Source organism: Typha latifolia, chromosome 8, assembly GCF_019914945.1.
Source record: "Typha latifolia isolate L0001 chromosome 8, TyphaL0001v2, whole genome shotgun sequence".
Lineage (NCBI taxonomy): Eukaryota > Viridiplantae > Streptophyta > Magnoliopsida > Poales > Typhaceae > Typha > Typha latifolia.
Window position 1 is genome coordinate 10,738,189 of NC_133093.1, and position 26,344 is coordinate 10,764,532.

General features: G+C 36.9%; 4 protein-coding genes and 1 non-coding gene across 7 annotated transcripts; 2 read left to right on the plus strand and 3 right to left on the minus strand.

Moving 5' to 3' along the window:
* The first annotated feature begins 1,723 nt into the window (after positions 1-1,723).
* On the plus strand, positions 1,724-12,167 carry LOC140793957 (K(+) efflux antiporter 5-like). 2 transcript variants are annotated; one of them, XM_073145748.1, is made up of 20 exons: positions 1,724-2,150; positions 3,078-3,121; positions 3,242-3,309; positions 3,392-3,476; positions 3,617-3,678; positions 3,770-3,845; positions 4,080-4,154; positions 4,839-4,910; positions 5,044-5,127; positions 5,255-5,323; positions 5,413-5,490; positions 5,849-5,937; positions 6,198-6,294; positions 7,647-7,700; positions 8,633-8,728; positions 10,284-10,472; positions 10,572-10,649; positions 11,217-11,261; positions 11,342-11,437; positions 11,699-12,167. In XM_073145748.1, exons 1-20 carry the CDS (start codon positions 1,916-1,918, stop codon positions 11,738-11,740), a joined length of 1,734 nt encoding a protein of 577 aa, XP_073001849.1. In that variant the 5' UTR covers positions 1,724-1,915; the 3' UTR covers positions 11,741-12,167. The 2 variants fall into 2 exon arrangements, with proteins under 2 accessions (XP_073001849.1, XP_073001850.1); XM_073145749.1 differs by lacking the exons at positions 1,724-2,150; positions 3,078-3,121 and adding an exon at positions 3,127-3,162.
* A 74-nt stretch (positions 12,168-12,241) lies between these two features.
* TRNAN-GUU (transfer RNA asparagine (anticodon GUU)) lies at positions 12,242-12,315 on the plus strand. The gene has a single exon. It is a non-coding gene; the product is annotated as a tRNA-Asn (tRNA).
* Positions 12,316-12,443: 128 nt separating this feature from the next.
* LOC140794022 (uncharacterized) lies at positions 12,444-14,227 on the minus strand. 2 transcript variants are annotated; one of them, XM_073145833.1, is made up of 3 exons: positions 14,087-14,227; positions 13,167-13,984; positions 12,444-12,873 (listed from the first exon to the last, which is right to left on the minus strand). In XM_073145833.1, the coding sequence occupies exons 2-3, from the start codon at positions 13,977-13,979 to the stop codon at positions 12,814-12,816; spliced, it is 873 nt and encodes a 290-aa protein (XP_073001934.1). In that variant the 5' UTR covers positions 13,980-13,984; positions 14,087-14,227; the 3' UTR covers positions 12,444-12,813. The 2 variants fall into 2 exon arrangements, with proteins under 2 accessions (XP_073001934.1, XP_073001933.1); XM_073145832.1 differs by having other exon boundaries at positions 13,167-14,138.
* Positions 14,228-14,274: 47 nt separating this feature from the next.
* Positions 14,275-17,776, minus strand: LOC140794021 (uncharacterized). The gene is made up of 2 exons (XM_073145831.1): positions 16,103-17,776; positions 14,275-16,007 (listed from the first exon to the last, which is right to left on the minus strand). The coding sequence occupies exons 1-2, from the start codon at positions 17,290-17,292 to the stop codon at positions 14,528-14,530; spliced, it is 2,670 nt and encodes an 889-aa protein (XP_073001932.1). The 5' UTR covers positions 17,293-17,776; the 3' UTR covers positions 14,275-14,527.
* A 3,033-nt stretch (positions 17,777-20,809) lies between these two features.
* On the minus strand, positions 20,810-25,293 carry LOC140794121 (uncharacterized). The gene is made up of 4 exons (XM_073145987.1): positions 24,683-25,293; positions 23,584-23,820; positions 23,261-23,478; positions 20,810-21,269 (listed from the first exon to the last, which is right to left on the minus strand). Exons 1-4 carry the CDS (start codon positions 24,941-24,943, stop codon positions 21,095-21,097), a joined length of 891 nt encoding a protein of 296 aa, XP_073002088.1. The 5' UTR covers positions 24,944-25,293; the 3' UTR covers positions 20,810-21,094.
* Positions 25,294-26,344: the final 1,051 nt, after the last annotated feature.

The window sequence follows — 26,344 nt, forward strand, 5'->3', positions numbered from 1 at the left end:
ATATAAAGTTAATCTCTATAAATAATATAAAACATATCATTAGTAATAATATCAATATTTATTATTTAAATAAACAATTAAAATAAAAACATATGTCGGTAAAAAAAAATTGTAAAATTAAATCTATCCTGTAACTAGTATTCAAATGCATATTTTATTTATTTTTTAAAAAATTTATTTGTATTCGAATTCTTATCTAAATTGAATATAAATTTTTTATCCAAATCTAATTCTAATAAGATCAAAGTTAATCCAACTAGTTTCCAACCCCGCTCATGGCGCAGTTTAGAAGAAGTGCCAAAAATTAATGAATGTAGAAATCATTCTCAGCTTAGGTACAACTTATTATTATTATTTAGGTACAACTTATTGGAAGAACGAATGATAGTGTATCGATTAAAATGGATTATACTAGGTCATATTACGTATGCTGATTGCTGACTCAATCGGCATGAGCCTGAAAAGCTGGCCCGTTGATCAGCCCCATGTGGGCCTGCATACTTGGGCTTGGATTCAGGTTCGATGAGAACGTCTTTAGGGAGATTTATCAAAACCATATGTTTTATTTCTATTATTCTTTATATCTTACAATATTTATCATTTTGCTCCCACAATTTGCTTTTAATGCCACAAAAATTGTCTGAGTTGACTTTTTTACTTTACAATAGCCAACTGAATTATAAATATTCTATTATTTTTTAAAAGTAAAAAAATCTAAAATCTAAAGTATCCTTATTTGACCTTAAAATATTATTCTCTTTTATCTTTACTTCAATATTTTAAAACTTATTTAAGGGTATTAAAGTTATTTTACATAGTTAAGTTAATTCATCTATTGTGTTTTTTAGGCATAAAAATATATATATATATATATATATATATATATATATAATGGTCCAATAAAAAATATGAGGGATTTTTACATAATGCTCACTGAAAATTTTCAGATATTAAATTGCCACTGCATTTCTTCAGAATATATATAATTGCCATTAAAATCATTATGTTTCTTTCAAAAATATCATTCTCTTAGTTAAATCTAATTAATCATAATTAAAATACAATCTAAATCTAAAAAGACTATTCTATCTTTGCATAAATTATTAAAAATAGTTTAAAAACTATCTACTATTATATCCAATACCATAGTATAATGAAATATAAATTATTTTATGCGATATAAAAATTGTTGATAAATATTTTATAATCTAAGCTTAAAAAAATATTTTTTGGTTAATTATATATATATATATATATATATGTATACATTAATTTTAATAATAATGCTTTAGGAATCTTCTATTAAAAATTAATAATAATTAAAATTCTAAAAGAATAAAAAACTTTGGTGATAATTTCAGTGACAATTATGTAAAAGTTCCTAGTGTTAATATACTGCCTCTTTTTTCTTTTTTCTTTTTTCTTGTGTGAACAAATAATAAAATTAAAATGCAAGGATCTTGTTGATATGTTACTCGGTATAATAACCAGTCACAAGTTGCCACATATGCAACTTGCAGCAGGTCCGATGATCCGTAATATGTTATTTGGTCTTCTTCACGGTTCGTCCCTTAAGGCGCCAAAGTCCAACAATTAATTTTCTAAAAACACATGCGGGTGAACCCGAAAGGAAAACCCGTAGACCCGCGTGAAACTGCGGCGTAGGTCTAACGCGGGCGGGAGAAGCGAGGCGATAAATTAGATCACACGGCCCAGATTTTCTCTGTTTCACTCGGGTGGGAGAGGGGCCGAACTACCGATCCCAACAACCGGTTACCTACCGATGGCGACGAAGTCGTTCTCGACCCTTCTCTTATCTTCCACAAAATTTTCTTCCTTCGATGCCTTCCTCTGCTTCTGAAATCTCCTCCCCCGTGTTCTCCGATCTCCGTATTTGATCTCGAGTCTGGATTAGATGGCCGTGGCGATCGAGTGGGCTCGGGGAATGTTCGGTCTCGTCTTCTTTCTCACGCTGGTTTCGCCATCTGCGATGTTTCGCGTGGTCGCCAGGCCCGACAAGGAGACGAGGGAGAAATTCTATGGCAATCTTATGATGGGGCCTTCGCATAACAGCTCCGGGGAAGGGAGCATTGCCGAGATGTTTGATCGCGTGCTTGAGAAGGAGTTCTCGGAGGGAGATTCGCCCGAAGGTAGGGATCTCTATTTCGTTTCAAATTTTGATCAAGAATGTAATTCTCTATTTTGTTCCAACTTCCAAGAAATTGATGCGTCATCTTACGAACTTGAGGCTCTTGATGACTAAGAAAATGAGCTGAATCGTTTTTAAAGGTGTTAATTAACCTCTTTTTCTGCTTTCCTTTGATGTCAAAATGTTCCATCTTCCTGCTCTTTCTAAATTATGTTGGGTTTCTTCATCACAAAATGTTCTGTACTTTCTTCTCACTAAACGTGCTCTTAGGAGATTTCCCTATAATGATTATTCTCTTTTTAATTATGTATGATTTGCATATGACTGGTGCGAAAAAAAAATCCCTTGCCTCATTATATGAAAATCTTTTGCAAAGATTGACATCTAATATTATGTATTTAGACATCTATTTCGTGGGTTTATAAGGACATATTAGTTAGTTGTGACTTGTGAGTCAAGTTCTCTATTGATCATAAATGAACTTTTCTGTTTCTAGGTTTGTGCATTTGTGTGTACCTTGCACCTATATTTGTTTGTTTGGTTTCTGGTATTGGAATAACGATTGTGACCATTTACTAGGAAATCTGTTTTTAGACTTAAAAAGTGATAAATACTTAAAACCTCTTTCAGTTAACTACTCCATAATTAAAGAAGAGGAACAGAAACGGTCTATATATATGTGGTGTTATATTGGGAGAGTAAATGATCTTTTCCTTTATACTTGCAATCAATTTTAACTCCTCCTTAAATTGTCCAAATATGGAATGCATATCTAATGCTAACATGTCTTGAAAGATCTCTACTTCTATCATTATATTTTACTTTATTGTTTGTACCTTCTATTTTTCTTTGTACTTAGATTGTCAGTGCAATTTTTCTTCTTCTGAGATTGCTTTGATATTTTTGATGAGCCAATATTCTTTGTCAGGTCCTGACGAAAGTAGCTTCAACAACAGTGTAGCAGATCATCAAGTAGGTTTGATCTGCTGTCTATGTTCTTGCTAAAGTGTCTGGTGCAATTGCTTTGTACTTAGCAGTCTTTTTTTTTTCTTAAATTCTTTTTCCAAAAGACTTACTTTTTTTACTGTTCAGGCTGTTCTGGAGACTGTAGCAATTATTACACATGATAAGTCAAAGAAAAATGAGTCACAGGAGGCAAAGTATGTAAATGTTTCAAGTTGTATAAAACAGCAGCATTTCAACTAGGAACATATGTTGACTTCCATACTGTTTTTTGTGCAGTGCTACCAAATCTTTCCAAATTGGTGATGTCTTTGCATTGGAAAATGAGGGTTCTGATGATATGACAACCTTGATAGATAGAAAGGTATTTTAATGTTGGTTTAGGATGACAAGTGGCAAGTATGTTTTATAGCTGTCAGAAAATTTTGGTGTTTGTTTGCTTGATATTTAATTATTTATCGATTTCCACTAACTCAAAAAACTTTGCTTGCTTCATTTATGTAGGACAATGTCTTTGTGATGTCAAATCGTAAATCTAAGTATCCAGTGCTTCAAGTAGATTTAAGGTCAGCTTAATAATTTATTGTGTGCAATTTTGTGTGTTTATAATTGGCTGAATACTTGTCATTCAGGTTTTAATTTAATGACTCCTTGCAGGTTGATTTCGGATCTAGCTGTTGTAATTGTTTCAGCTACTATTGGTGGCATCACTTTTTCATGCATGGGGCAGCCTGTGAGTACAATATTGTACTCTTTTTACCTCTTTTTTTAAATTTTTTTTTTGTTTTGTTTCTGTTTTCTTTCTTTTGGGGGGAAAGACTGTCAAATTCTAATCACTGAGCATGTGATTGTTGATCATTGCTCAGCCTGTGCTTGAAACTAATTTTAGTGCATCAGTTCTTCCAGTATTTTTGTTCCTCCTCTGCTTATATATCTCATTGCTCCATTTCTACTTGTAACTTGCAAGGTTATTGTTGGTTACCTTCTGGCAGGGTCCCTCATTGGACCAGGGGGCTTGAACTTCATTAGTGAAATTGTGCAGGTAGTTTCATAACCTTCAAGACTTCAAGTTCATAATATTATAACTTTCTTGAGTTTCTGTTCTTTGTTGGTTTAGCTGCACACTTTTTGATAATCTATTTGTTAATAAAAAGAAGGTTGGCTCTAACTTTTCTTCTGTTTTCTACTGTTTCCTCATTTGTTTTGTATTCTAATAGTTTTCTCCGATACTACACCATGTTGTTTCTTAGATTCTGACAAAAATAAGTCTATTCAGGTAACTGTAGAAGATATGGTAAGGCTTGTTATGTTGATTTTCCTCCATATTCATTCCATGCATGGATATCATAGAATGCAAGACAACTAACATTGTAAAAGAAAGTTTGATACATCAGAATAAATGTACAAAAATCTGAATAACAACTTTATCAGTGTGAGATTTACTAAGCATGATGTACTTTAAGGCAAACACATTCTCAATTTTCCCTGCTTTATCAGTGTGATCCTGGCTAAAATAATTCGAAAAATGCTGTCTTTCTTTTTAAATCATTATTTTTGTTGGGTACATCTTGTCTGAAGATTTACTGAAATGTTTCTTCAATATGCATATATAATGCAATTTCAAATAACTTCCTGAGTTGTTTATATTTTCTTCTCAGCTATTGTTGGAAGGGGCATGTTGATTATCTGTATTATTCCTCATTTAATACATTTCATTCTAATTCAGGTTGAAACAGTTGCACAGTTTGGTGTGGTGTTTCTTCTTTTTGCATTGGGCCTTGAGTTTTCATTGACAAAGGTATCCATTTTGAACAGAATAATATACACAATATCTGCTTCCTTTAAAGAATGCTAACTCTTTCCTAGGCATACAGTTTACAATATATGATATTATTTTATACAGCACTTATTTTGCTTTTAGTAACTGCCAGTTAAAAGTTGTTGGGCCTGTTGCTGTTCTTGGAGGTCTGCTTCAGATTGTTATATTCATGTTCTTGTGCGGTCTAACTGCCATGGTACGCTGTTGATTGTTCTTTTAAATTTAAAGCATATGTACCTTGGTAGTAGTAAACTATTTTCACTTGTTCAGTGTTGTGAGAAAGGTTAACTGTCTAAGAAATCAGAGATTTTTACTTCATGCAGTTATGTGGTGCAAAATCATCTGAGGGCATATTTGTTGGCTCTTTCTTATCAATGTCATCTACTGCAGTGGTAACAATTTCAAATCTAAATATATTTAAGTTTGCTACATTCCCTTCTCTCTACTTGGGTAAATGGATTGTTATTCTGTTCTATACCAGGTTTCCAAATTTTTGATGGAAAAAAGTAGCATGAATGCTCTTCATGGTCAAGTGACAATTGGTACACTTATTCTTCAGGTTTGTCTTGTGAAACATTTTGCATTTTAACAATTTCTGTCACAGTATTACCATTACATCGACTTATCTTTTGCCTTGATATATTAACCATACTGACTTTATAATTAGTTGCGCAAATTTTTTATGATCATTTGCAAATATTGAATGACCACCACATGTTATAATGAAACAGGAAATAGTGAAATACAGGTGGCTAATCATGTGACTTCTAATTTAATTGTCAACAATAAACTAATCTTGTAAATCTGGAAGGTTTAATATATAATTTGCTTGCATTCCAAGTGAATGCAAGTACATTGAGGGTGAGGCATTTTGTTAAGGTGGAATATCAGTTTCTCATTTGCCATATTTTTTCCAGGATTGTGCAGTGGGTCTACTCTTTGCACTGCTTCCAATTTTGGGTGGTGGCTCGGGTGTTTTCGAAGGAATAATGTCAATGGGGAAGCTGTAAGAGACTTTATTATATTTGTGATTTGAATGAATTACTTGATATCTTATCTTTCAACAGAAGCAAAATAGTGTTTATAGTTTCTTATTAAACTGTTGGATTTATATAATAACATTACTGTTTTTTATTGATCTTCTCCTTGAACAAAGCCATCATTTATAAGGTGGATTTCCTTCAGAATAAATCAAAAGGAACAGATTTATCTAATTGCTCAGTTATGCAGCGTACTGGCTGATTTTAGTACTTTTCTCATATCCAGGTTGCTGGTCTTGTCTGTGTTTATTACTGGTGCGTCTATACTGTCTTGGTCTTTTGTTCCTCGATTCTTGAAGCTCATGGTTCAATTGTCATCACAAGTGAGTTATTTCCTATAATTTTATGTTGGTGAGGCTGGCAAAAATTAGAATCCTGTATTGGGATATTCAGCTTAACCTTGTGAACACTTCAAATTGTCGAAGATTCTCATTTGTCTACCATATGAAAACATAATTGCAACATTAAAACGATTTTATATTATTATATGCTGAATTGCTAATTTTAAGTGATTATAATTGAGTAAACCTGAAAATCAACATGCTTTATTAGGCTGCCATTTTCTCCCAGAACTTGCCAGTGTATTGTATTTGTTTCTAAAATAGTAAAATGTTTATCTGCCTATGGAAGATAGGCATCCTGTATATCTCATAATATCTTAGTATAGTAAAAGAGTGCCTCTTCTGAGGTTGTGTTATAATCGTCATCGTGTGATGTGCATCACACGTCTAGATTTCTAGAGTTGAGCAATTAGCAACATCACATACTCTTACCTGATGCCTGACAGTTGAAAGCTGAAGAAAAACTAGAAAGGTTCTGTTCCGTTGATTCGGAGTATGAATACTATATGGATGAAAATTTAAGGCACCTCATGCTCTAGAATTCCACTTGTTCCGTCTCTTCTGGTAAGCACACTTGGAATATGTTGTGTCAGCATTATTGGCAGGAGTTATTTATACCCAGTCATGTTAACTCCTGGGATTTTGAGATAGTAGATAATATGGCAATCTAATGGAGATAATAGTGTAATATTCTGAGGAATATTTTTCTTAGTTATAGCAATCTAATGAACGAAAGAGAAAGATGATTGCTTCTGACTTGAGGACTTTGTCCTCTGGTCAGCGATAGTCGGTAGACATTAGCCAGTACCCAGTAGCCACAGAACCAGCTAGAAGAAAATCCCTGGCAATCTACAAACATTAAAAAATTGCGAAGTAGAAATGATGGTCTGAAGGAAAAACAGTGGAGTTTGGGAAGATGAGAAGAATATGATGAATCATAACTGTTAAGCACCCAGCAACATAGTTACTAGATCGAGGATGCTCGCTTAATGAAGGAAAAGATCAAAAGTATTACACATCTAATAGGTGGTTGATCGCACATGTAGGATTTTAGTTGTGTAGATAGACTGACATGGGCTGAAATTATAAGAAAGTAAAAATAGAATTCCTCTATTGGCATATATGATTATATGAATATTCAGAATTTTAAAGACAGATATTGTAGTGACTGGGAGACATTCTATTCAATTTCTTTTCCCTTGGCTCTTCAGCTAAAATAGTACGTATAACATATGCTTATTTGCTCTGGATATCAATAATTTTGTCCTTTTACCGCAACTCTGTCCATTGTAGAGCTCTGCTCTCCTTGACTAATCTGTTTGCTGAATTTGCAGACAAATGAACTCTACCAGTTAGCTTCTGTGGCTTTTTGCTTACTGCTAGCTTGGGTAAGAGCATGCTATGTTATTCCCTTTTTTAATCTATAAAGTTTGTAGTCCGTATGTGTGTATTGAGTGTAAGTGCGTGTTGCATGCAATTACTAAGAGTAAACAACTTGGGCCAATCATTTAGCTACTTAGGTATTTTGCTTTCTTCTGTAGTCGGCCTTTGTTGATCTACTATATGTCTCAAGAAACTCTTTCACCATGAGCAATGGTTCCTTATATTCATGATGTAGAAAATCATTGTGTGTTGATTTATTTCACCACAAATCTTTCTTTGGTTTATCTTTTGTCTTGGATACTTTCCTGCATAAATTTTGTTGTATATTTAGACTGCTTCTGTTGCTGGTTTTTATTTCTAGATGCCTTTTCCATCTTTAGTGTTTCATACTTAAATATTTGTTTCTTTCCTGACAAACTAATTTCTTTTGTTCTTTTCATCCTTGTGCCTGACCCCAATATCATTTATAACTCCAATGATTTATTAAAAAAACTTCAATTAGCACAGAAAAGATCGTTTCATGCATCACATATTGTGATTCTGTGTGTCAGTTGACTTACAAATTAGTTCCTTGAATCTCATATTGATGCTGTGAAGGCAATCCCTATGATGTAGTTATCAGTAGCTGAGAACATGATTTACTTAATCATGTAGGAATAATATGTAAGAACAGAGTGTATAAAGGATTTGAAAAGAAAGTACTGAATCCATGATTTACATGGTAAACTCTCAGGCTGATATTTTCTAAGGATTTCAGGAATGAGTCCACCAAGTAAATCAAGAGAAGAGAGAAAATTATTATTTTACTTTGTGTATTACTCGGCCTATTTGGGTAAAAATATGTCATACCAAACTTCTTGTTTTTGACCTTAATGAAGAAATTCTAGGTCAAAGTTTTTCTAATCTATATTCCACCTTTCCTTTTGATCTCTGTCAGTGCAGTGATAATCTAGGATTGAGTCTTGAGCTAGGGTCCTTTGTTGCTGGAGTTATGATATCCAACACTGACTTTGCACAGCATACTTTGGAGCAGGTGAATTTCGGCTGGTCATTTTCATGTTTTGAGCTTGTATTTTATGTGCATTGGTACTTTATTCCTAATATTCATAATTATTCATTTGATTTCATACAATTTTCCTGGGGTATTATCAACATGCTCAGTTCACAGTAATGTTATCTCATGTCTTTGGAGTGACATATTTGCAGGCTGCAGCAAGTATTCTCAACATACATATTTGTAGGTTAAACTTTGCCGCGAGAATGGTGTTGAAACCTAATAATAGCTGCACCTAATTCTACAAGTACAGAAAAGGACTGATGTGTTGATTATTGAAAAACGTAACTGTTGGTTTAATGACTAATTCATGATTCTTTGTACTGTTAAAAAGCATAATTGTTGGTTTAATGACTACTACATCATTTTTGTGCTTAACAGTTGGTGTATGTATATACTTGCAAGAATAATGATTTAGGATGACTTAATTCAGATTCTATGGTCTCTGCATTTTATTGAATTGATATGCAGTACAGGTTATTTTTGAGATATTTACTACCATGGCATGCTTATCTACTCTTTCATGTCTCCTCTTTTGGCATACAATTTTTCAGAGTAGCGCAGCAATTATTGTGCATTTGAAGTCATTATTTTGTGAGTGTTGCTGCAATTTGTCCAGTATTTTATAATGCCAACACCTTGCTAGCAGGTTGTCATTCTGCAAAAATATCATTGCATCGTGTTCAATACTTAACAATGCCAACACTTGCTAGCTTCACAGTTTAATTGGGAAAACTTAGAGGAGCCACATTGTGAAAGATATTGCTGAATCAGCAAATTATGGCAATTGGTTGATGCATCACACTTTTCTTCACTCTTCATTCTACACCTAAGGAGATTCTAAATATAGTGCAGATCTTGTTATATGAAAATTGATTAAATTTCTACTCTTGGTCTTAGGAAATGGATATCTGAATTCTGCATTATAGGAAGGTAGAAACAATAGTTGAAGGCACTTTAAGAAGTTCTGTTTATTTCTGTTAACTCACAAAATTGCCCACTTGGTCTCACAAAATTGTCCGCTCAGACTTATCTGCCCATTTTACATGGTGAAGGTTCTTTAGTTGCGCAACCAGTAAGCTGTCTTACTGTCTTACTGAAGGTTCTGATTTGCTTTTAGAACTGACAATTGGAGAAGGCAAAAGAAAAAGGCAAGCTAAAGTTTAAATTTTAAAATCTTAAAGTATGCATGCATGACTCGATATTGAGGCACAAGCTAAGTTAAGGACTGAAAATGGGAAGGACAACACTGAACTGCATACCATTAGTTTACCATATTCCTTCCTCTTAAGTGGGTTGTTGGATCAATTTTGATTCCTTGTAAAACTATTTGTTTGTCAGGGTTTATCAGTTTGATCCAATCAAAGAAAGGGCAGATTTAGGGCTCTTTAGTTTAAAATTAGTGGCTCTTGGGCACTACTGGCTTTGTATTATTCTTCCATAATTCCATTATGATCTATGAATGCTTTGTTTTCCCCCTTGTACTATGTTTTAATGATAATGTTCTATTTTCTGTTTTTTTTTTTCATGTAAGGTGGAAGCAATTCGTAATCTATTTGCTGCTCTCTTCCTTGCTAGCATTGGCATGCTTATAGATGTTCAGTTCCTGTGGCACCATGTCGATATACTACTCGCATCTGTCATTCTGGTTGTGGTAATTAAGACAGTAGTTACAACCATAGTGGTAAAAGCCTTTGGGTACAGCATCAGAACAGCTTTTGTTGTAAGTATCATTAATAACAATTTGATTGAGACACTTTTTTTTTCGGATATACAACAAACTAATTGCTTGTTCTTTTGTTGTTTCTGTCTGGACCTGTAGGTAGGTTTGTCATTAGCTCAAATCGGAGAGTTTGCATTCGTTCTTTTGAGCCGTGCTTCACATCTTCATCTTGTTGAGGTGATATTTTCTCATCCTATTCATGTCTCTGTCCCTTTAAATGCTCAGTTTGCTAGGAATAGGATGCATAATGATCTACTTATAAAACTAACTACTGCCAGACTTAAAAGATAGACAAGTTTTAGGGCTATGACAGTTGTGTAATCAGGAGCTTGAACCAGCATTTAATGAGGGACATCAAGAGTTCCATGCTACTTGTCTATGTAATTTTTCTTGTGTTGCTTGGGATTTCAAATATGCAAACTCCCTTATTGGTTCCTCTTTGCATTTTCTTTTTATTTATTTATTGTTTTTCTTATATTTTTGTAGTTTAGGCAAGAAAAGACATTATAGAAACTATGATTGTAATTTTGTGTCTTCCATTTGCTGAAAAAGAAACATTTTATGACCAAATTGTATAGAATATTTTCTCTCTTAATAACCTTGTTCTCAACACTAGCATGTTACATTATTTTAGCTCACGTCAACAACTAGATGTTGCCCATTCTACTTCTGTGATGTAATTGTCTAGCCTTTCAGATCCTTTGATCTATATATTTCCCACTCACCGGATTTTTCTTTATATAGGGAAAAATGTATCTCTTGCTTCTGGGGACAACAGCCCTTAGTTTGGTGAGCATCTTGTTGCTTAAGCATTGTTGTAGTGGAGCCTCAATATTTAATATTCTTTTTTTACCTCTTCCTCTCCACAGGTAACAACTCCTCTCGTTTTCAAATTAATACCTGTAGTAATGCACCTTGGCATTCTTATGCGCTGGTTTCCTTCAGAGAACAGCACCCAGAATGAGGTCAGTTCACTTGTCTCTTTATTGATAGTTGCGTGCTTTCCACTACTCTGATGGTATGTACTTATTATTGATGCAAAGTCTCTTTTGTATTGAGGAACCTGTTGACTTGCCATAAGTTTACTCGGGCATGAGTTTTTGAATTCAGATTTTCTTTCAGTAGATCTTCTCCTTTTGGAAATTTTCTTCAAAATGCTTATGAGATTTATTAGAAGTGCCAAAGCATCTGGTTGTCTCTGAGCCTAATTCTTTTTTTTTATACAGGATAAAGCAAACATGCTTGAAGTGCACAGTAGATCAGTCTGACATCTACCGGCGAGCTTCTGTGTTGCATTTTTTGGAAGATCATTTGTGCTGCAATCTTTGCACTCCACGGATTCCAACTTTCCTAAAGACGCTGTTCAACAGACCTAAGCCAGTCGTCTAGGAACTGGAACTGAGTTTTGCATATTTCGTCTGTACATATGCCCAATGGCTAATGACAGAAAGTTCTCATACACCACCGTGATAGGCTGTACGTTTTAAATATTGACTAGGTACAGAATGAACTTATTCTAGAGAGAAGATTCTTTCTTTGGGATAGATGTACAAGGAACTCATCTTATTGAGAGAAATGTCGAGTTCCTTAGATAGTATTCAAATCACTGTGCAAACCAAGAACAAATGTAAACACGATTGATATAACAATTCAAATCACACTATTTAGTTGTGATGATAGTTCTGTTCTCTGCCATTCTGTGCTAATGATTTTCACCTTTGATTTGATGATTGTGCATTTATTAGTTGTTAGTCGTCTTAAATCCAAAAGCTGGAATAGCTCAGTTGGTTAGAGCGTGTGGCTGTTAACCACAAGGTCGGAGGTTCAAGCCCTCCTTCTAGCGTTTTAGTTTAACATTTTTAATTTTTATTGTTTGATTTAAGAAATCAGCAAGATTTGACCTAACTTATTTAATTATTTTCTCCCTGTCTACAAAATTTACAGATTTATGTTGCCAAATAAACAACATCATACATTGTTGAAAATTCCACTATTTCCTCTATTGTCAAATGGGGTACACTTCAATTTCTTATATAGTAAATGGGTTGCACAGTTATACTATGAGTTAAACCCGCAATTGTTCATAATTAGCAAGATCCCACTTTTAGGATTAGATCCAGGCAAGCATTTCACAATGGGTCTCCTCATAATAACTTGTTGAATACAAATAATTACGTCAATCTAGATGTTGCTAGTTTCTGGATTTAGAATCACAACACCGAAGAGGACATCTCCATGGACTTGAAAGAGAAGCAAATAGTCTTGCGACTTGTGAGCATCTTCAGCTCTAACTCTCATCTACTCCTCTTTTCCGCCTCACCAGCGTGTAGCGAATGCACTATCATTTTTTGCTACTGATGACGAACGGGAAGCATGCGATCATACTCTTCATGGTGAGTTCCTGCAATACAACAAGGAAAAGGGAAAGAAAAAGAAGAGAAAATTATGATAATAACCTCAGTAACTGCTGCTGAATGCAATCAGAGTTTCTGGGTTAAATTGAGCACGATACCTTTGCGAGTACCAGTACTTGATCTCGAACACATCGAGAAATATACATGTGAAATTTATTAATGGGTTCATTAAAGTAATAATTTAGGTTAGCCTTTCAATAGCTCGCTAGATTCCAAGTAGAAGAGTTTTAATTGTCTTAGAAGAAATATATTAAAAAAATTCTACAGTTGAGATAATTACCATTGAAGGATTTTTCTCCTTGACATCAACTGTTTTCCTTCTGTAGCTCAACTTGCGGCTTAACTCTATGAGTTCTCCAAGAGTAACTGTCCTCTTCGCCAAAGGCCTTGGTTTATTGACATAGTTGTTCTTAAAGACTGGTTCTGGTTCAGTAGTTGCTCTATCTTGCTTAGAGACCTTATTAATGAAAGCTACTTCAGGAGAAGATAAAGGGAAAAGGAACTCCAGAACTGATGCATCACCACCATCATTCTGTGTGGTTGAGCTGCTTGAACTGCTATGTCCATCAGTTTCCGATAGTGAGTACCATGTCTCATGCCTGTTTGAGCTGTCTTCACTTAATTTTTCCCGGGAAGTAAAGGAATTTGGTAGAGACTGATGCAAGTTAGCAGCTGCTGGAGCTGTTACTGATGCAACTTGACAATTAGTAAGGGAAGGATCTGCACCAGATGCATCGTTACCGATATGAAAAGAGAAACCCTCGAGATTGAATCCTTCAGAATAGTCCTCGTCTTCAGTGATAAAAGGATTTAATGAGCACCTCGACGGAGATAAGCCGTCAAGCATCTGCGACGAATACATTGTTGACGACTCTGGAAATTGCTGAGATAACTGGACCAATGGCTTCCCAGGTTCTTCTTCCCACAGGAAGGGAACACTCACAACAAGTCTAGCTGGAGATGGAACTGAGATTGTGGTGGTTGGCTTGGAAATCCACTCTCTTTTTGGTGTGCCAGGTTTCAGCTCCCAAAGATATGGAACTGAAATCTGCTGCCTGACTCTTTGCTGAGGATGAAACTCCAGGCTTTCCATCTCCTCTGCCATTTGTGGTATAGTGTTAAAGATGAATCCCGGTTTAGAGTTGTAGATCACAGGCACTGGTTATATAAAGTAGGGCATTTGTGGGTTAGATGAGCTACCTCTTGATCAAACTGTTCTCGTTCAACTATTCCCATTTGGTGGAACTGCAAGCCTAATACCAACTCCTCTTATGTTTCCTGTGCGTCTGATATATAATATGTTCATTATTCATACAAGGCTATATAAGAGGATTAAAAATCTTTCACTGCAATGACACAAAATCAATATTAACCACTGAATGAAGAAGGAGAGCAAAGAAGAAGGAATTGCTATTGTAACAAAAATAGGGTTTTCTTACAAAATAAAGTAAATTTCATGTAACAAATGCAACAGCAATGGTTGAAAGATTAAAGAATGAAAAGAAAGAATTCAATCTTTATCTTTGTTCTAGGCCGAAGATGTCTTCTGTTTTCTCTCGTTAGTCCTTGTCTTCCTTCCCATTGCATTGAAGGCCAGGTAGGCCAGAAATCAATTTTGCTTCAAATATTTACTTGCAGGGATCATGAATTGGTTTTAACTGATTCCAGAAACTGGACGACTTCTGCCATACTTGGCCGCTTTGATGGAGCCTCCGACGTGCATACCAACCCCAATTTGAGTACCTGAATCAATTCAGTTTCTACAAATGCCCTCAGGTTCCGATCGAAGCAGTCAGATGCAGTGCCATCCTCCAAAAGTTCTCGCACATAATCACGCAGCACCACCACCTTCGCTGCTCCCTCGCTTTCCACCGGCTTCCTTCCTGTCACGATCTCGAGCAGAACTACCCCAAAGCTATAGACATCACATTTATCGCTGTATCTCAAGCTCTGCGAAGCTAATTCTGGTGCTACATACCCGACTGCCGTATGAAACTTGGTCAAATCATAGCTACCGAGAATGGGCAACAACTTCCCCAATCCATAATCTGATAGCTTAGCTTCATAACTCTCGTCTAACAATACGTTAGTAGACTTGATATTGAGATGCAAGACTTGTGGCCTGCAGTCATGGTGAAGATAAGCAATTGCCCTGGCCGTCCCTAGAGCTATATTAAACCTTCTGGACCAGAACAGCTCACCCCTGCCTCCACTGCTGCTGCTTCCAGAGTAGGAGTGGCGAGTTCCATGGAGGTGATCATAGAGATTCCCATTAGGAACGAACTCGGAAAGAATCAACTGCATTGTGGATGACCAGTAGTAGCCTTGGAAAGCGACCAGATTCGGATGCCTGATGCTACCGAGCCGGCCCATCTCCTGCTCGAACTCATCCTGGTTCCTGATTCTCCCAAGTGTCTCCAGCTTCTTCACAGCAATGGAGATACCGCTCTCGAAGCTGGCCTTGTACACCGTCCCGATAGATCCACCACCAATTAAGCAGTTCTTATCGAGCAGAGCCTTAGTCCCCGCTTCCCAATCTTCGTACTTGGAAGGTAAGCTCTTGCTGAAAAGAACCAACTTTCCAAGGATCGCATTCGAGCCCATGGACGCCGGAGGCGTGCTCTCGGAGATCAGGACCTCTTCCACCCCTCCCTTCTTCCTATATGCTCGGATGTTCATAACAGTCACCACACAGATCCCTACAAGGATAACAGAGGCAGCAACGATGGCCACTATAGCAGAGACACTAAGGAGCCTCGTTCTCCGGGAGCCGGGTGTTCCCCCGCAGACATTGTTCAAAGGAGGGCCACATAACAACGGATTATGCATGAAAGCTGAGAATCCGAACTGTTGAAGGGTGGGAGAAGAAGGGATGGTGCCGGAGAGATCGTTATAGGACACATTGAAATGGGTCAGTAGAGTAAGACTTCCCAGAGATGGAGGAATGGCTCCCGAGAGTGAATTCTCCGAGAGGTCAAGGAATTCGAGATTGGCAAGCTGGCCCAGGGTTGAGGGGATGCTCCCATTGAGGTGGTTCCTTTGCAGATCAAGATGCTTGAGGTAGGTGAAGTTGTAGAAAGAATCAGGGATTCCTCCCTCTAATCCACTGCCAGACAAATCCCTGCACAAAGCAAAGACCTAAGCTTTTTATTGATTCATGAAAGAAATGGTCTTCTGGATTGAGTCGTTATAGTTGTTTGCAAATGAATCACTCACAGCTCAAGAAGGAAGCGGCATTGGCTCAGAGAGCTCGGGATCTCGCCGGAAAGCTCGAGATTTTTCAGGTCCAGTACCTGAAGCAGCTCGATATCTCCAAGCTCCACCGGAATTAGACCATCAATACCGGCATTGTCCCCTAACCTGAGCACGGAGAGAGACTTCAAACTTCCGATGGCGGCCGGGATGCTTCCGCTGAGATTGTTAGACCCTAAATCCAAGAACCGCAATGCCCGGCAGTTCGCAATGCTCGCCGGAATCCCACCATCGAGACCATTCCCGGAGACATCGAAGTAACCTAGTCTCTCACCACACGCCGTGATCTCTGGAATCTCCCCGACGAAATCGTTCGAAGAGGCGTTGAAATAGGTGATGTTCTTGAGGCTAAGCAGCTCCAAAGGCACTGACCCGGAGAAGAAATTGCTCCCGATGTCGAAAAGATCCAAGCTTCTGCACGTCGAAACCTTATCGGCGACGGATCCCAAGAGCGAATTGCTCCTAAGTGAGACGTAGTTGATGTCCGGGGGCTCGCAGATCTGGGACGGGAACTCTCCGGTGAGGTTGTTGTAGGAAAAGTCGAATCCCACGAGCTTGGAGCAGTTTCCGATCGATTCGGGGACGGGACCGGAGAGATCGTTGTGCGCGAGCGACACGAACCGGGTCTTGACGCAGTTCTTGAAGAGCTCCGGCGAAATCTCGCCGGAGAAGGCGTTATAGGAGAGGTCGAGCAGACGGAGCCCCGGGAAGCCGCCGAGGTACTCCGGGACTGCGCCGGAGAGGGCGTTGCGGCTCAGGTTTAGCTTGTGTAGGGTTCCGGAGAGGGCTGCGAACTCCGGCGGTATTCCGCCGGAGAAGCGGTTGCCGAATAGGGAGAGGATCTGGAGGGACGGGAGGCGGGAGAGGGAGGCAGCTAGGGTTCCAGCGAGGTCCGCGCCGTGGATCAGTACCTTCTCGACGCCGCCGGCGGGGTTGCACGTGACGCCAACGAAGTCTCGGCAGGGGTCGCTTCCGGCTGCTGCTGTCCACGTTGCGAGGGCCCCGCCGGGGTCCGAGGTGACGTTACCCTTGAACTCCAGCAGAACCTCTCTCTCCGCCGCCGTCGCCGCCTCCGCCGTAGACAGCCGCCACGCCGTCAACAAGGCGAGGAAGAGCAAACGGAAGAGACAACGGCGGAGGAGGAGGAGCGTCATCTTACCCGGTGGTTACGGCAACCAGCTACCGCGGCGACGGGTTGGTGTGCGGTCACCGCCGTAAACATCCCCGCTGTAAGGCGTATTTAGTAGTAGTATTAGTAGCAGTAAGCATACAAGAGTAGGTGAATGCTTTTGGCGGAGTGGTATTAAATGGTGGTGGGAAGAAAGGACTAAGGTGGTTGATTAATTATTAAATATATAAATCACATGGCCAAGCCTTGGCTTTCTCTTTACTGTTCCACATTTATTCCTCTCCCTCCTGATAAATTACAGAGAGAGAGAGAGAGAGAGAGAGAGAGAGAGAGAGAGATCTTCCTCAATTAAATGGTGCAGGAGAATTGAATGGTAGTGATGAAGACTCTCTTCTTCTTAGTTGTTGCTGGAGATGGTATCAGGCATTCAATGTTCACACCAACCGCCATCAAAGAAGAGAGGGACCATTTTGCAAAAAAAGAAAAGAAAACGGAGGTGGGTTTAATCAGTTGGTCTATTTAAAGGGAAAGCAAATGGATCGGAAAGAAAGGAGATGAAAAGAGATGATGGATCATTGAATGCGTGGAAAAGGCTACGTTGGTTTTTGGAGCAAAAGGAGGGGGAAAAAAACGAGGAAGAAGAGATGCGTTTTATGCTGTTTTGCTGTTCGGTCCAAAGAGCAAAGGATAGATTGATTGATACTTGATAAGCAGCAAGAGAACTCGTAGCTTACACGGCCCAATAGCGAGGACGGGTCGGCTTTGTCGCCAATTAATTATAGAGTATATGATTAAGGGAAGGAAACAACGGTGAATAGCTCTTAGCTAGTTGTAAGTTTAGAGCTGTATGATTCCAAAATATTCTCTTATTGAAAACGAGATTTTGAAATGAGAGAATATTCTTGACTAGAAGTTAATTTATTTTTAGAAGCGATATCTGAAAATACTAGGGTTGATGTGCAAATATTAGTATTTCTAAACCCAGAGGCCAGAGGAAAGGAAAAAAAGGCATGATGGCCCCCCTTTCCAGTGGAATGATTAAGAAGACAAATTAATGTTCGCCTCAGTTAACAATGAAGCCCATTGCTTCGGCCTGGCATACTGCTTCCAAAGTCACCCCGGTGGGATAAATAAATGGTTTTTTTTTTTCAAAAAAAAAAAACTTCGTGTTCACGCCACTGGTGGGCCAAAGTTTGCACAAAAGGGCAAGGACGAGTGTCCTGATCCTATGATGCCATGCATTGCTTTATAGTTATAGTTTTGGCTCTATTGATCCATTTACACCCCTTCTTGCATTTGGTTACTGGAACTTCCTAGCAAATCCTTTTGTTTTCATGGCAAGATCTACAAGAGAAATCAACCAAGTGGTTGTTCTTCTGTTTTCGTAGCAGAGTATTCAGAAGCATTGCTCTTTTCTGCATTCCATTAATGTCTTCAGCTGAGTTAAAAGAACAATGAATAACAGCATATTGCAGCAATATACGAGTTTTCTTCTATATTGTAGGCAGTTTGGATATGTTTACGAGTAGTTTTATGGTTAAAAGATGCCATGAGACAGGTCAAAAGATTATGATGGAAGATGACAAAGATGGTGATAGTGAAGAGTACCTAGACTACGTGGAAAATTGGTTCATGTTTCATTCGTTTATCCCATGTTCTTTATAAAGGAATTCATCACTGTTACTACTCGGTTATACTAAAGAATGATATAGTACATATATATATATATATATATATATATATATATCCATAATACAAAATGATCGCAGGGGTTGCAGGAGAGGGACGTGTCGTGAAAAGAGATGCCAAAGTTGATACATCTAAAGCTAAAACAGTTGACCCCATCGATGCACTAGTAATATACGGACAAGACTTGCCGACAAAGGGAAATCAAGTGCAGCTCGCTTTGCTATTGATGGTTTTCGAAATTCGCCTGGACTAGTTGACACTCAAACGTACTACAAATCCATGAACATAAGAAGACTGACGAAGAAAAATTAGAGTTTTAAACTATTTAACTTTACTTCTTTTTTTAATATGTTTAATTTATCTTAAATTTATAATATAAAATTATGTGTATTTAAAAATCGTCGATTCAGTCATCAATTTTTAAAAAATTTCTCATATTTAAAAAAAAGTATATAAATTATTGATCTAATTAATAACTTATATTTTAAAGTCACTGGCTGGGTCAGTTATTTTTAAAAATACATAATTTCGTATTTAAATTTTAAATATAAATATATAAAATAAATATTTGGTAGGACTAATTTGGTTAAAAGCTCATAATGAATCGAGCTGCTGTACAATAACGCTCAATATCTCTGTACTAGTTCTAGAACTTATCCATCTATTATGCTTGGGATTGTAATTTGCGAGGAAAAAAAGTTACCATTGCAGGCTTAGTTTTTCCCCATAAATTGCCCTTTGGTCATCATCCTACAGTTTGCCCAAAGAGTAATAGCGCAAATAAAAGCCTTCTATTTTACTTTGCATTAATTTATGAGGGCATTTGCATTTAAAGAAAAACTCTTTAAGTTATTATAATATTAAGATTGAGCCTTTGGAAAACCGAGTAGAGTAAAAAATAAAAGGACTTTTCACATAAATGACTCTTAATTTATGACGATTAAATATTACATTGTATAAAATTTCCCTTTCTGATTAGTGCCAATGGTCTTTTGTTGTTTAATTAATAGAGTAAAAGTATAATAAAAAGATCATTATTATTAACTAAGTACTCAATTAAATATTAGGATTTTTACTTAATTGTCGTCGGAAACTTTTAAACTATTAAGCTCTTTTAAAAATATTAGTTAAAATACAACTTAAGATGAAAAAGACTATTTTACCTTTATATAAATTATTAAAATTAGTCCAAATACTATCCAATATTACACCTAATACTATAGTACGATGAAATAAATCTTATTTTATGTGAGAAAAAAAATTTATTGATAAATAGTTTACACTCTAAACCTAAAAGAAAGGGTATTTTTAGTTATTACATATATTTATTAACTTTAATAATTATATATTAAAAATATTATATTAAAATTTAACTATAATGTTATTTCTTAAAGAGTCAAAAAAAAAAATAGTGACAATATTAATATTTTAACGAATTAGTGTAAAAATCCCGTTATAATTGCCACTGTGTATTTATAAGGCCACTATACGAAGCATTTCCCTTTCTACAAATTGCTCGACATGGCAGCATATAAGCCGTTGGAACTTCTTTATCTACTTCTCACCCAACTACCAAGATGCTGCCACGTCATAGTTTATAAACAGTTCATAAGGTCGGTGTGGTGTACAGCTGTATTTATGCTTTTCTTTGATCTATTCCATTGTATATTGGAGTAGGCTACTCGGATGCATGCATTCATATCTTATAATACTACCGCGGATGTGTCCTGTTGCATATTATTAAATAATATTGGGATAAAACATTCACACTACTTGGTACACAAAAGAAATCTGATCGAGAATCTAATTGCCAAAAGAATAATTGAAGATCTATTCAGCAAACACACTGTTCCTAACTTGGCAACTGAAGGGGTATTGCATTTACAAAGAAGTAATATTGGGTAAATACAAAGAACAACATATAATTTTACTCTCTTTCTCTCAAATTTCAAGTTAAATGAAAAAAAAAAGAAAAAAAAAATAATTATCCTTTACTTTTTCCTTTTGCAATTGCAACTAACCAGTAGTAATGTAGTATACACAAATTCCAGCCTTATCCACCACATTAATTTGCCACTTGTCAACAAAAGGAAGATATAGTAACTGGTCTGCAACGCAGGCCCTTCCAATGCTTTCACCTAACTGAGCTCATCCTCTACTTGGAGTGTATGAAGAGCTTTCTTGGCATAGATAGTAATGGCTGCAGTGGCAGCTGCAGTTACCAAGAAGCCAATGCCATCGTAGATGATCTGCTGTACTGACAGAAAACCACCTTGGCTGGTTGCATCGGCCAAGCTACGAAGCAATCGCCCGCTGTTCTCCCAAGTGATAAAGAACCAAAACAAACAAAACTTGGTTACAACTTGCAAATCAGGATACCGTTCTTACTATTTAAAAGAGCATGCACGTAATCCAAATTAGAAAGCAACCGGACGAATAAATCGAGTTGTCACTGGGACATAAGTGAAGTTTGTAATTTGGCAGTCAGAGATTTACGAAAAGTGCGAGTGCTTCCTAGCTGTGCTCCAAGTATATAAACATGTTTTAGTGGCCCATGTAATCTGTCAGAGGTATTATGGGGTCACATTCCATAACAGTACAAAGAGCATCAAATCAAACAGCATCTTTTTCTACAATTTGGGATAAACCCTCCAGGACTCTGCAGAGAGGAGCACATGGGGCTTGAGCTTGAGAATAAACTCCTTCAGGATGCTCAACTGATGGAGGTATAAGACTAATAAAGAAAAAGTTCTAAGAACCATGAAGATGGAGTCATGGGATAATGGCAAACTTCTTGACATATAGAATGAGCTCAGATATCAAACAGCTTTCTGACTATCTAATTCTTTAAATGAGAGAGACTCAGAGTGACCCACATTCAGTGTCAATCATAGATCCTTTGTTCTTCAACCTGCACCTAATCTGATAGAACTGAAAAATGGTAGGGTGGTGTACAACCATGAAAGTTAATTTATTGAATTGAAGAATTTATTAGTGAAGTTAAAATACTGTGCAGCATGGAAGGTGACATAAAAAGAAGGCTTTGATGATCGGATGAGTGTGAGTAGATTGCCACTTTTAAGTTGGATCATTCCCAGTAAGACGATACTGCATGGTCAAGGTGGCATTGAAGCATTACGACCTAGTACACCAGTGAATATATCTCATCCCTTTTATGTTTGCCTCTGCTACTGCTTAAAACAACCTCCTGAAATTTTTCCTCAGATAGCTGAACACAATTTCAATGCTTTTTCTTCAAAATATACTTGAGCGTAACCAATATCCATTTAGTTCTTAAAAGTTTTTGTAGTGCAAATGCACAAGTTTTTTTTTATTCCTAAATAAGTTTTTGGTACTTTGGCACTATTAAGTACACTACATAGGAGCATCACAACTTCCTTTACAATCAGTAATGTTGATCATCCCTGTCCATCATCATTAACAAGGCTGGAAGAACATTTATGGTGTTTTCCAGCAATTGTTAACAGAATATTATGTGATTTCATGTTACTTAAAAAGATCAATGAGCAATATTCTTGATACTAAGTAGCATAACTCCTAAGGGACGAAAAAAGGAAATGGAAAAGAAAAGAATATGTGGATATCTGACTCACTGACATGGGCTCCAAAACTGAACTGTTTATGACCAAGTGAAGAGTTAAAGTAGCTAACTCCAAAACTTGAATTACAGATAATCTACCTTAAACACAGATTTTTCAGATACTTCCAATATCGTTGATGCATCAATGACTCAGTCATGCTCAAGTCCCATCAAGTAAGGAGCCTAAAAGAGATACCATGTAGCATAACTCTATGGAGATAAGTTCATTAGTGATGAAAAGCCTCTAAAAGAGAAGCATTCTCTTACTCACAGCAAGGAGCAAACGAGAAAATGAAGATTGTAATATCATCCTAGGCAAGGAGTGGACAAAGAAATGAATATTAGAAACTGTCTTTTCAATCTTATGCAAGAGCATTAGGATTTTAGACAGTCACATAAATCAGCAAATCATGCTACATAAATGTAGTTTCATTATGCCCATACAAAAGAAAACTAGCTCAGATTGAGATAAGCCATATCAAAAATATGACATACAATTGACTGATTATGCCTAAACTGCACCTTGATAATCTCAAATCAACTATAATAAAGCATATGACTAGTTCGCTACATGGGAAAGAAATAAAAGAATTACTTTCATAATTTGAACTGTCTCAAGAAATAAATTAGAGAAAGATAATCTTCTCGTAAATAGAACTCATATAATCTTTAAAAAAAATCAGCTATGATGAGAATACCAAACCTGTAGATCGTAATAAATGTTTCGTGCACTGTTCCAACCATTGAGCCACATATATAAGGACCATATTCAACATTTGTAGCCACAGATGCATAATTGAAAATAAGATATGGAAATGGAGAAATCCTGAGTAAAGCAACAGCCCTGAATTGGTGAAACCAATCTCCTTCACCAGCCAGTCTGATTATAGCTGCTTTCTTTGGCCAATTTTCCAGCCATCTCTGTGCAACAATAAACAAAGAAAATGATTAGAACTAATAAATTGACCATTCTTTTGAAGGAAAGGCGTACTTAAAAGAAATAGCTTATGGGGAATAGAGGCTAACTTGTAAATTTTTATGGAAGAGAGAACCAATAAAAAATGGCAAAGACATGCCAATGCTTATTGCTCCCGTAATTAGCAGAAAACCATATCCATATCCAAATGTCATCCCTGCTATCCACATACAAGGAGAAGAAGGTACCAATATACTGGGAAACAATGCAATAGAGGCAAACAGTATCAGTGCAAGAATTGGTGTGCTAAATGTTGTCATCTCCCAATCAAGAGTTGGTATAACCACCTGCGAAGATTCAAGACGTCACACATATTAGAACGCTAAAATAGAAAATTGGTTTAGGCATAGGCATATGATTTACTGATGTCATGAAGTGATGAAACCACATGTTTCACTTATAAAATAGGTTCTAGAGTGTATAGCTGAATTGCATGCATGTAAGTTGATCCAGATGTCGTGAACATGTTTCGTTCCTCATAGCCATGTTGACAGAAATTTAAAATTTTAAAACAAGTTACAAGGGTTTAAATAGGTTGGGTGATTGGCGAACAAAGGTAAAAGGCAGCAAAATGTTATAAACAAAAAACTGCATGAATTGTTAAATCATACCTCATGCAGCATACTATTTTGAAAGAATAAAGTACAACCACAATATACTATTAGGTAATTAATTAATTACCCATATGCCTATTATTTCCCAATTTCATATAATCACTATGTTTTACAGTGGCAAGGTTTTGAAAGGGGTTAATTTACAAATTTCTCAAGTCAAAACAACATTTTGCTAGTAATCACAAACACATTCTTTATACACACCCATTTTCTCCCAAATAGAAAAGCATTGATGGTGAGGTTAATACTCACATTTAGACAGAGGTACTGAGCTTTCTAATTGAATATTCAGCACCCTCTTAACCACTTAGTAATTATTTACAATACCTTTTCCCCTTCATTGTAATTCTTATTCTTGAATGTTAACTAGCAATCACTACCACAAGTTTAGCTCATACGATGCGTCGATTCTATTTATCAACATGGAGTTCATTACAGCCATCACCCAGACGAACATAATAATGATATCCACAGATGTTAGATCATGGCATAGCTTAATCCAACATTAAAAAAGAAAATAAGGGAAAAGATGCACCTTTTTTATGATCACAGGGCCTGCGAGGAACACGAAAGCTGCCCCGCCGGCCAAAACACAAATGCACAAAAAAACCACCTTCGCCCACCACCGCCAAGAACACCATTTACTTTGCGAAGATTGGGACTTCAACCCCACACAACCTCCATTCTCCACCTCCTCTAATTGGGGCAACCTCACGTAGTCCCCATTCCTCTCCTCTACTCCCATCTCCGCCTTCCAAACCACAATACCATCGACGGATTCTGCCCGATAGGTCATCAACCACAATCCAGTTACGAAATCCTAGAATCCCCCGAATAAAATCCAAATCAAACCAAAATTCCAGAGATAAACAATGGGATCGTATCGTTTTTAAATCGAAATCGACGAAGAAGCTTGAAGCGGAGGAGAATCGGAGCTTGCTTCACGGATTTCCGATTGCGGAGGCGTGAAGGCTTAGAGCCTAGAAACAATTGGGGTTTTGGCGTTGGAGAAGCAACGACAGTGGCCCCGGCGAAACCTAAAATAGGAAAGAGATGGAACCGAAAGTTATATAGATTCCTGAATTAGATTTATTTCCAATTATTACCAACTAGTCACTAATGTAATGGGTCTTTAGTTTATAAATCAAGTGATGGTATGTTCGAATTATTTTAATTTTCAAGTGTTAGTTTGCGATTTTGGGTCAGTTTTTCTCGGACTAGGTTAGTGGTGGAACAGCTGTCCATGAATGTTCTTTTTCGTAAAAGTTTAGGGTCTTCTTTGCAAATACCCCGTGCATTATCCAATTATCGGCAATGTAGTTAACGGCAACGGAGTATTTGCCGACACGATAGAGGTTTTGACTTTTGACCAACCTAGCTCTCTTTTAAAACTTTATTTATCCAAATAATTATAACCCTAAATTTAATGTTAAATAAAGTCTATTTATTATAGCTATCAGTTTTCTCTCATATTTTTATTTTCTAAATTAAAAGTAAAAAATACTGATCTTTAAAAATTTCAACATTTTACTTAAAAACAGAGAATAGACATAAAATGTTAAATAATTAATTATTTTATTAAATACTAAGTTTATAGTCTGGCCTAATTGGAGTTAAAAAAAAAGATTCAGTCAAAAACTCCAAACGAGATGCATCATGCATGGGTTTATTTGCAAATATCAATAAAAGTAAGAGGTTATTAATTACTATCCGTCTATTACCTGGCTAAACCTTCGCTACCAACTAACGACGTAACGATCACCAACAGAAAGGGGTATTTGTGGTATTTCCTAACCCAACCCCCCCCCCCCCCCCCCACCTGTCTTTATAATATCTGTTGCAACAGAACAAGCTGGCGCCATCCGGTGGGTACAGCAAGGAGAGGAGAATAAAATTCACGGGATCGCCACCGTTGGTGAGCGCCACGTGGGTGGGGTTCGGAGATGAGTACGCGTAAGGACCAAAACGAATCACGTCAAACTTCCCGGATGTTGTCAAAAGTACACGTGTCTACTCGACTTTGCCGACTCTTATCTGTCATCATCGGCTGCCGATTAATCGAAGTCACAGCTAACGATTGGTTACCATTTTCTAAGCCAGGCTTGGTTTTGATTATCCTTGCTCGAAAAGAATTTTTTTATATTTTTTTCTTTAAATTTTGTCTTCAACTCATATATTCAAGAGAATTATAAGTTAT

Bases quoted from the DNA above. Each gene is read 5' to 3' on its own strand.
- LOC140794021 (XM_073145831.1), bottom strand. From the start codon at position 17,292: ATGACGCTCCTCCTCCTCCGCCGTTGTCTCTTCCGTTTGCTCTTCCTC. The intron at 16,008-16,102 runs GTGAGTGATTCA...TGCTTTGTGCAG, and splicing joins TGCCGCTTCCTTCTTGAGCT to GGATTTGTCTGGCAGTGGAT.
- LOC140793957 (XM_073145748.1), top strand. From the start codon at position 1,916: ATGGCCGTGGCGATCGAGTGGGCTCGGGGAATGTTCGGTCTCGTCTTC. The intron at 2,151-3,077 runs GTAGGGATCTCT...ATTCTTTGTCAG, and splicing joins GGAGGGAGATTCGCCCGAAG to GTCCTGACGAAAGTAGCTTC. The intron at 3,122-3,241 runs GTAGGTTTGATC...TTTACTGTTCAG, and splicing joins ACAGTGTAGCAGATCATCAA to GCTGTTCTGGAGACTGTAGC.
- LOC140794022 (XM_073145832.1), bottom strand. From the start codon at position 13,991: ATGGCAGAGGAGATGGAAAGCCTGGAGTTTCATCCTCAGCAAAGAGTC. The intron at 12,874-13,166 runs GTAATTATCTCA...GTTGTATTGCAG, and splicing joins AGGAGAAAAATCCTTCAATG to GAACTCACCATGAAGAGTAT.
- LOC140794121 (XM_073145987.1), bottom strand. From the start codon at position 24,943: ATGACCTATCGGGCAGAATCCGTCGATGGTATTGTGGTTTGGAAGGCG. The intron at 23,821-24,682 runs GTGCATCTTTTC...GAATCTTCGCAG, and splicing joins GCCCTGTGATCATAAAAAAG to GTGGTTATACCAACTCTTGA. The intron at 23,479-23,583 runs GTTAGCCTCTAT...ATTGTTGCACAG, and splicing joins TCTTCCATAAAAATTTACAA to AGATGGCTGGAAAATTGGCC.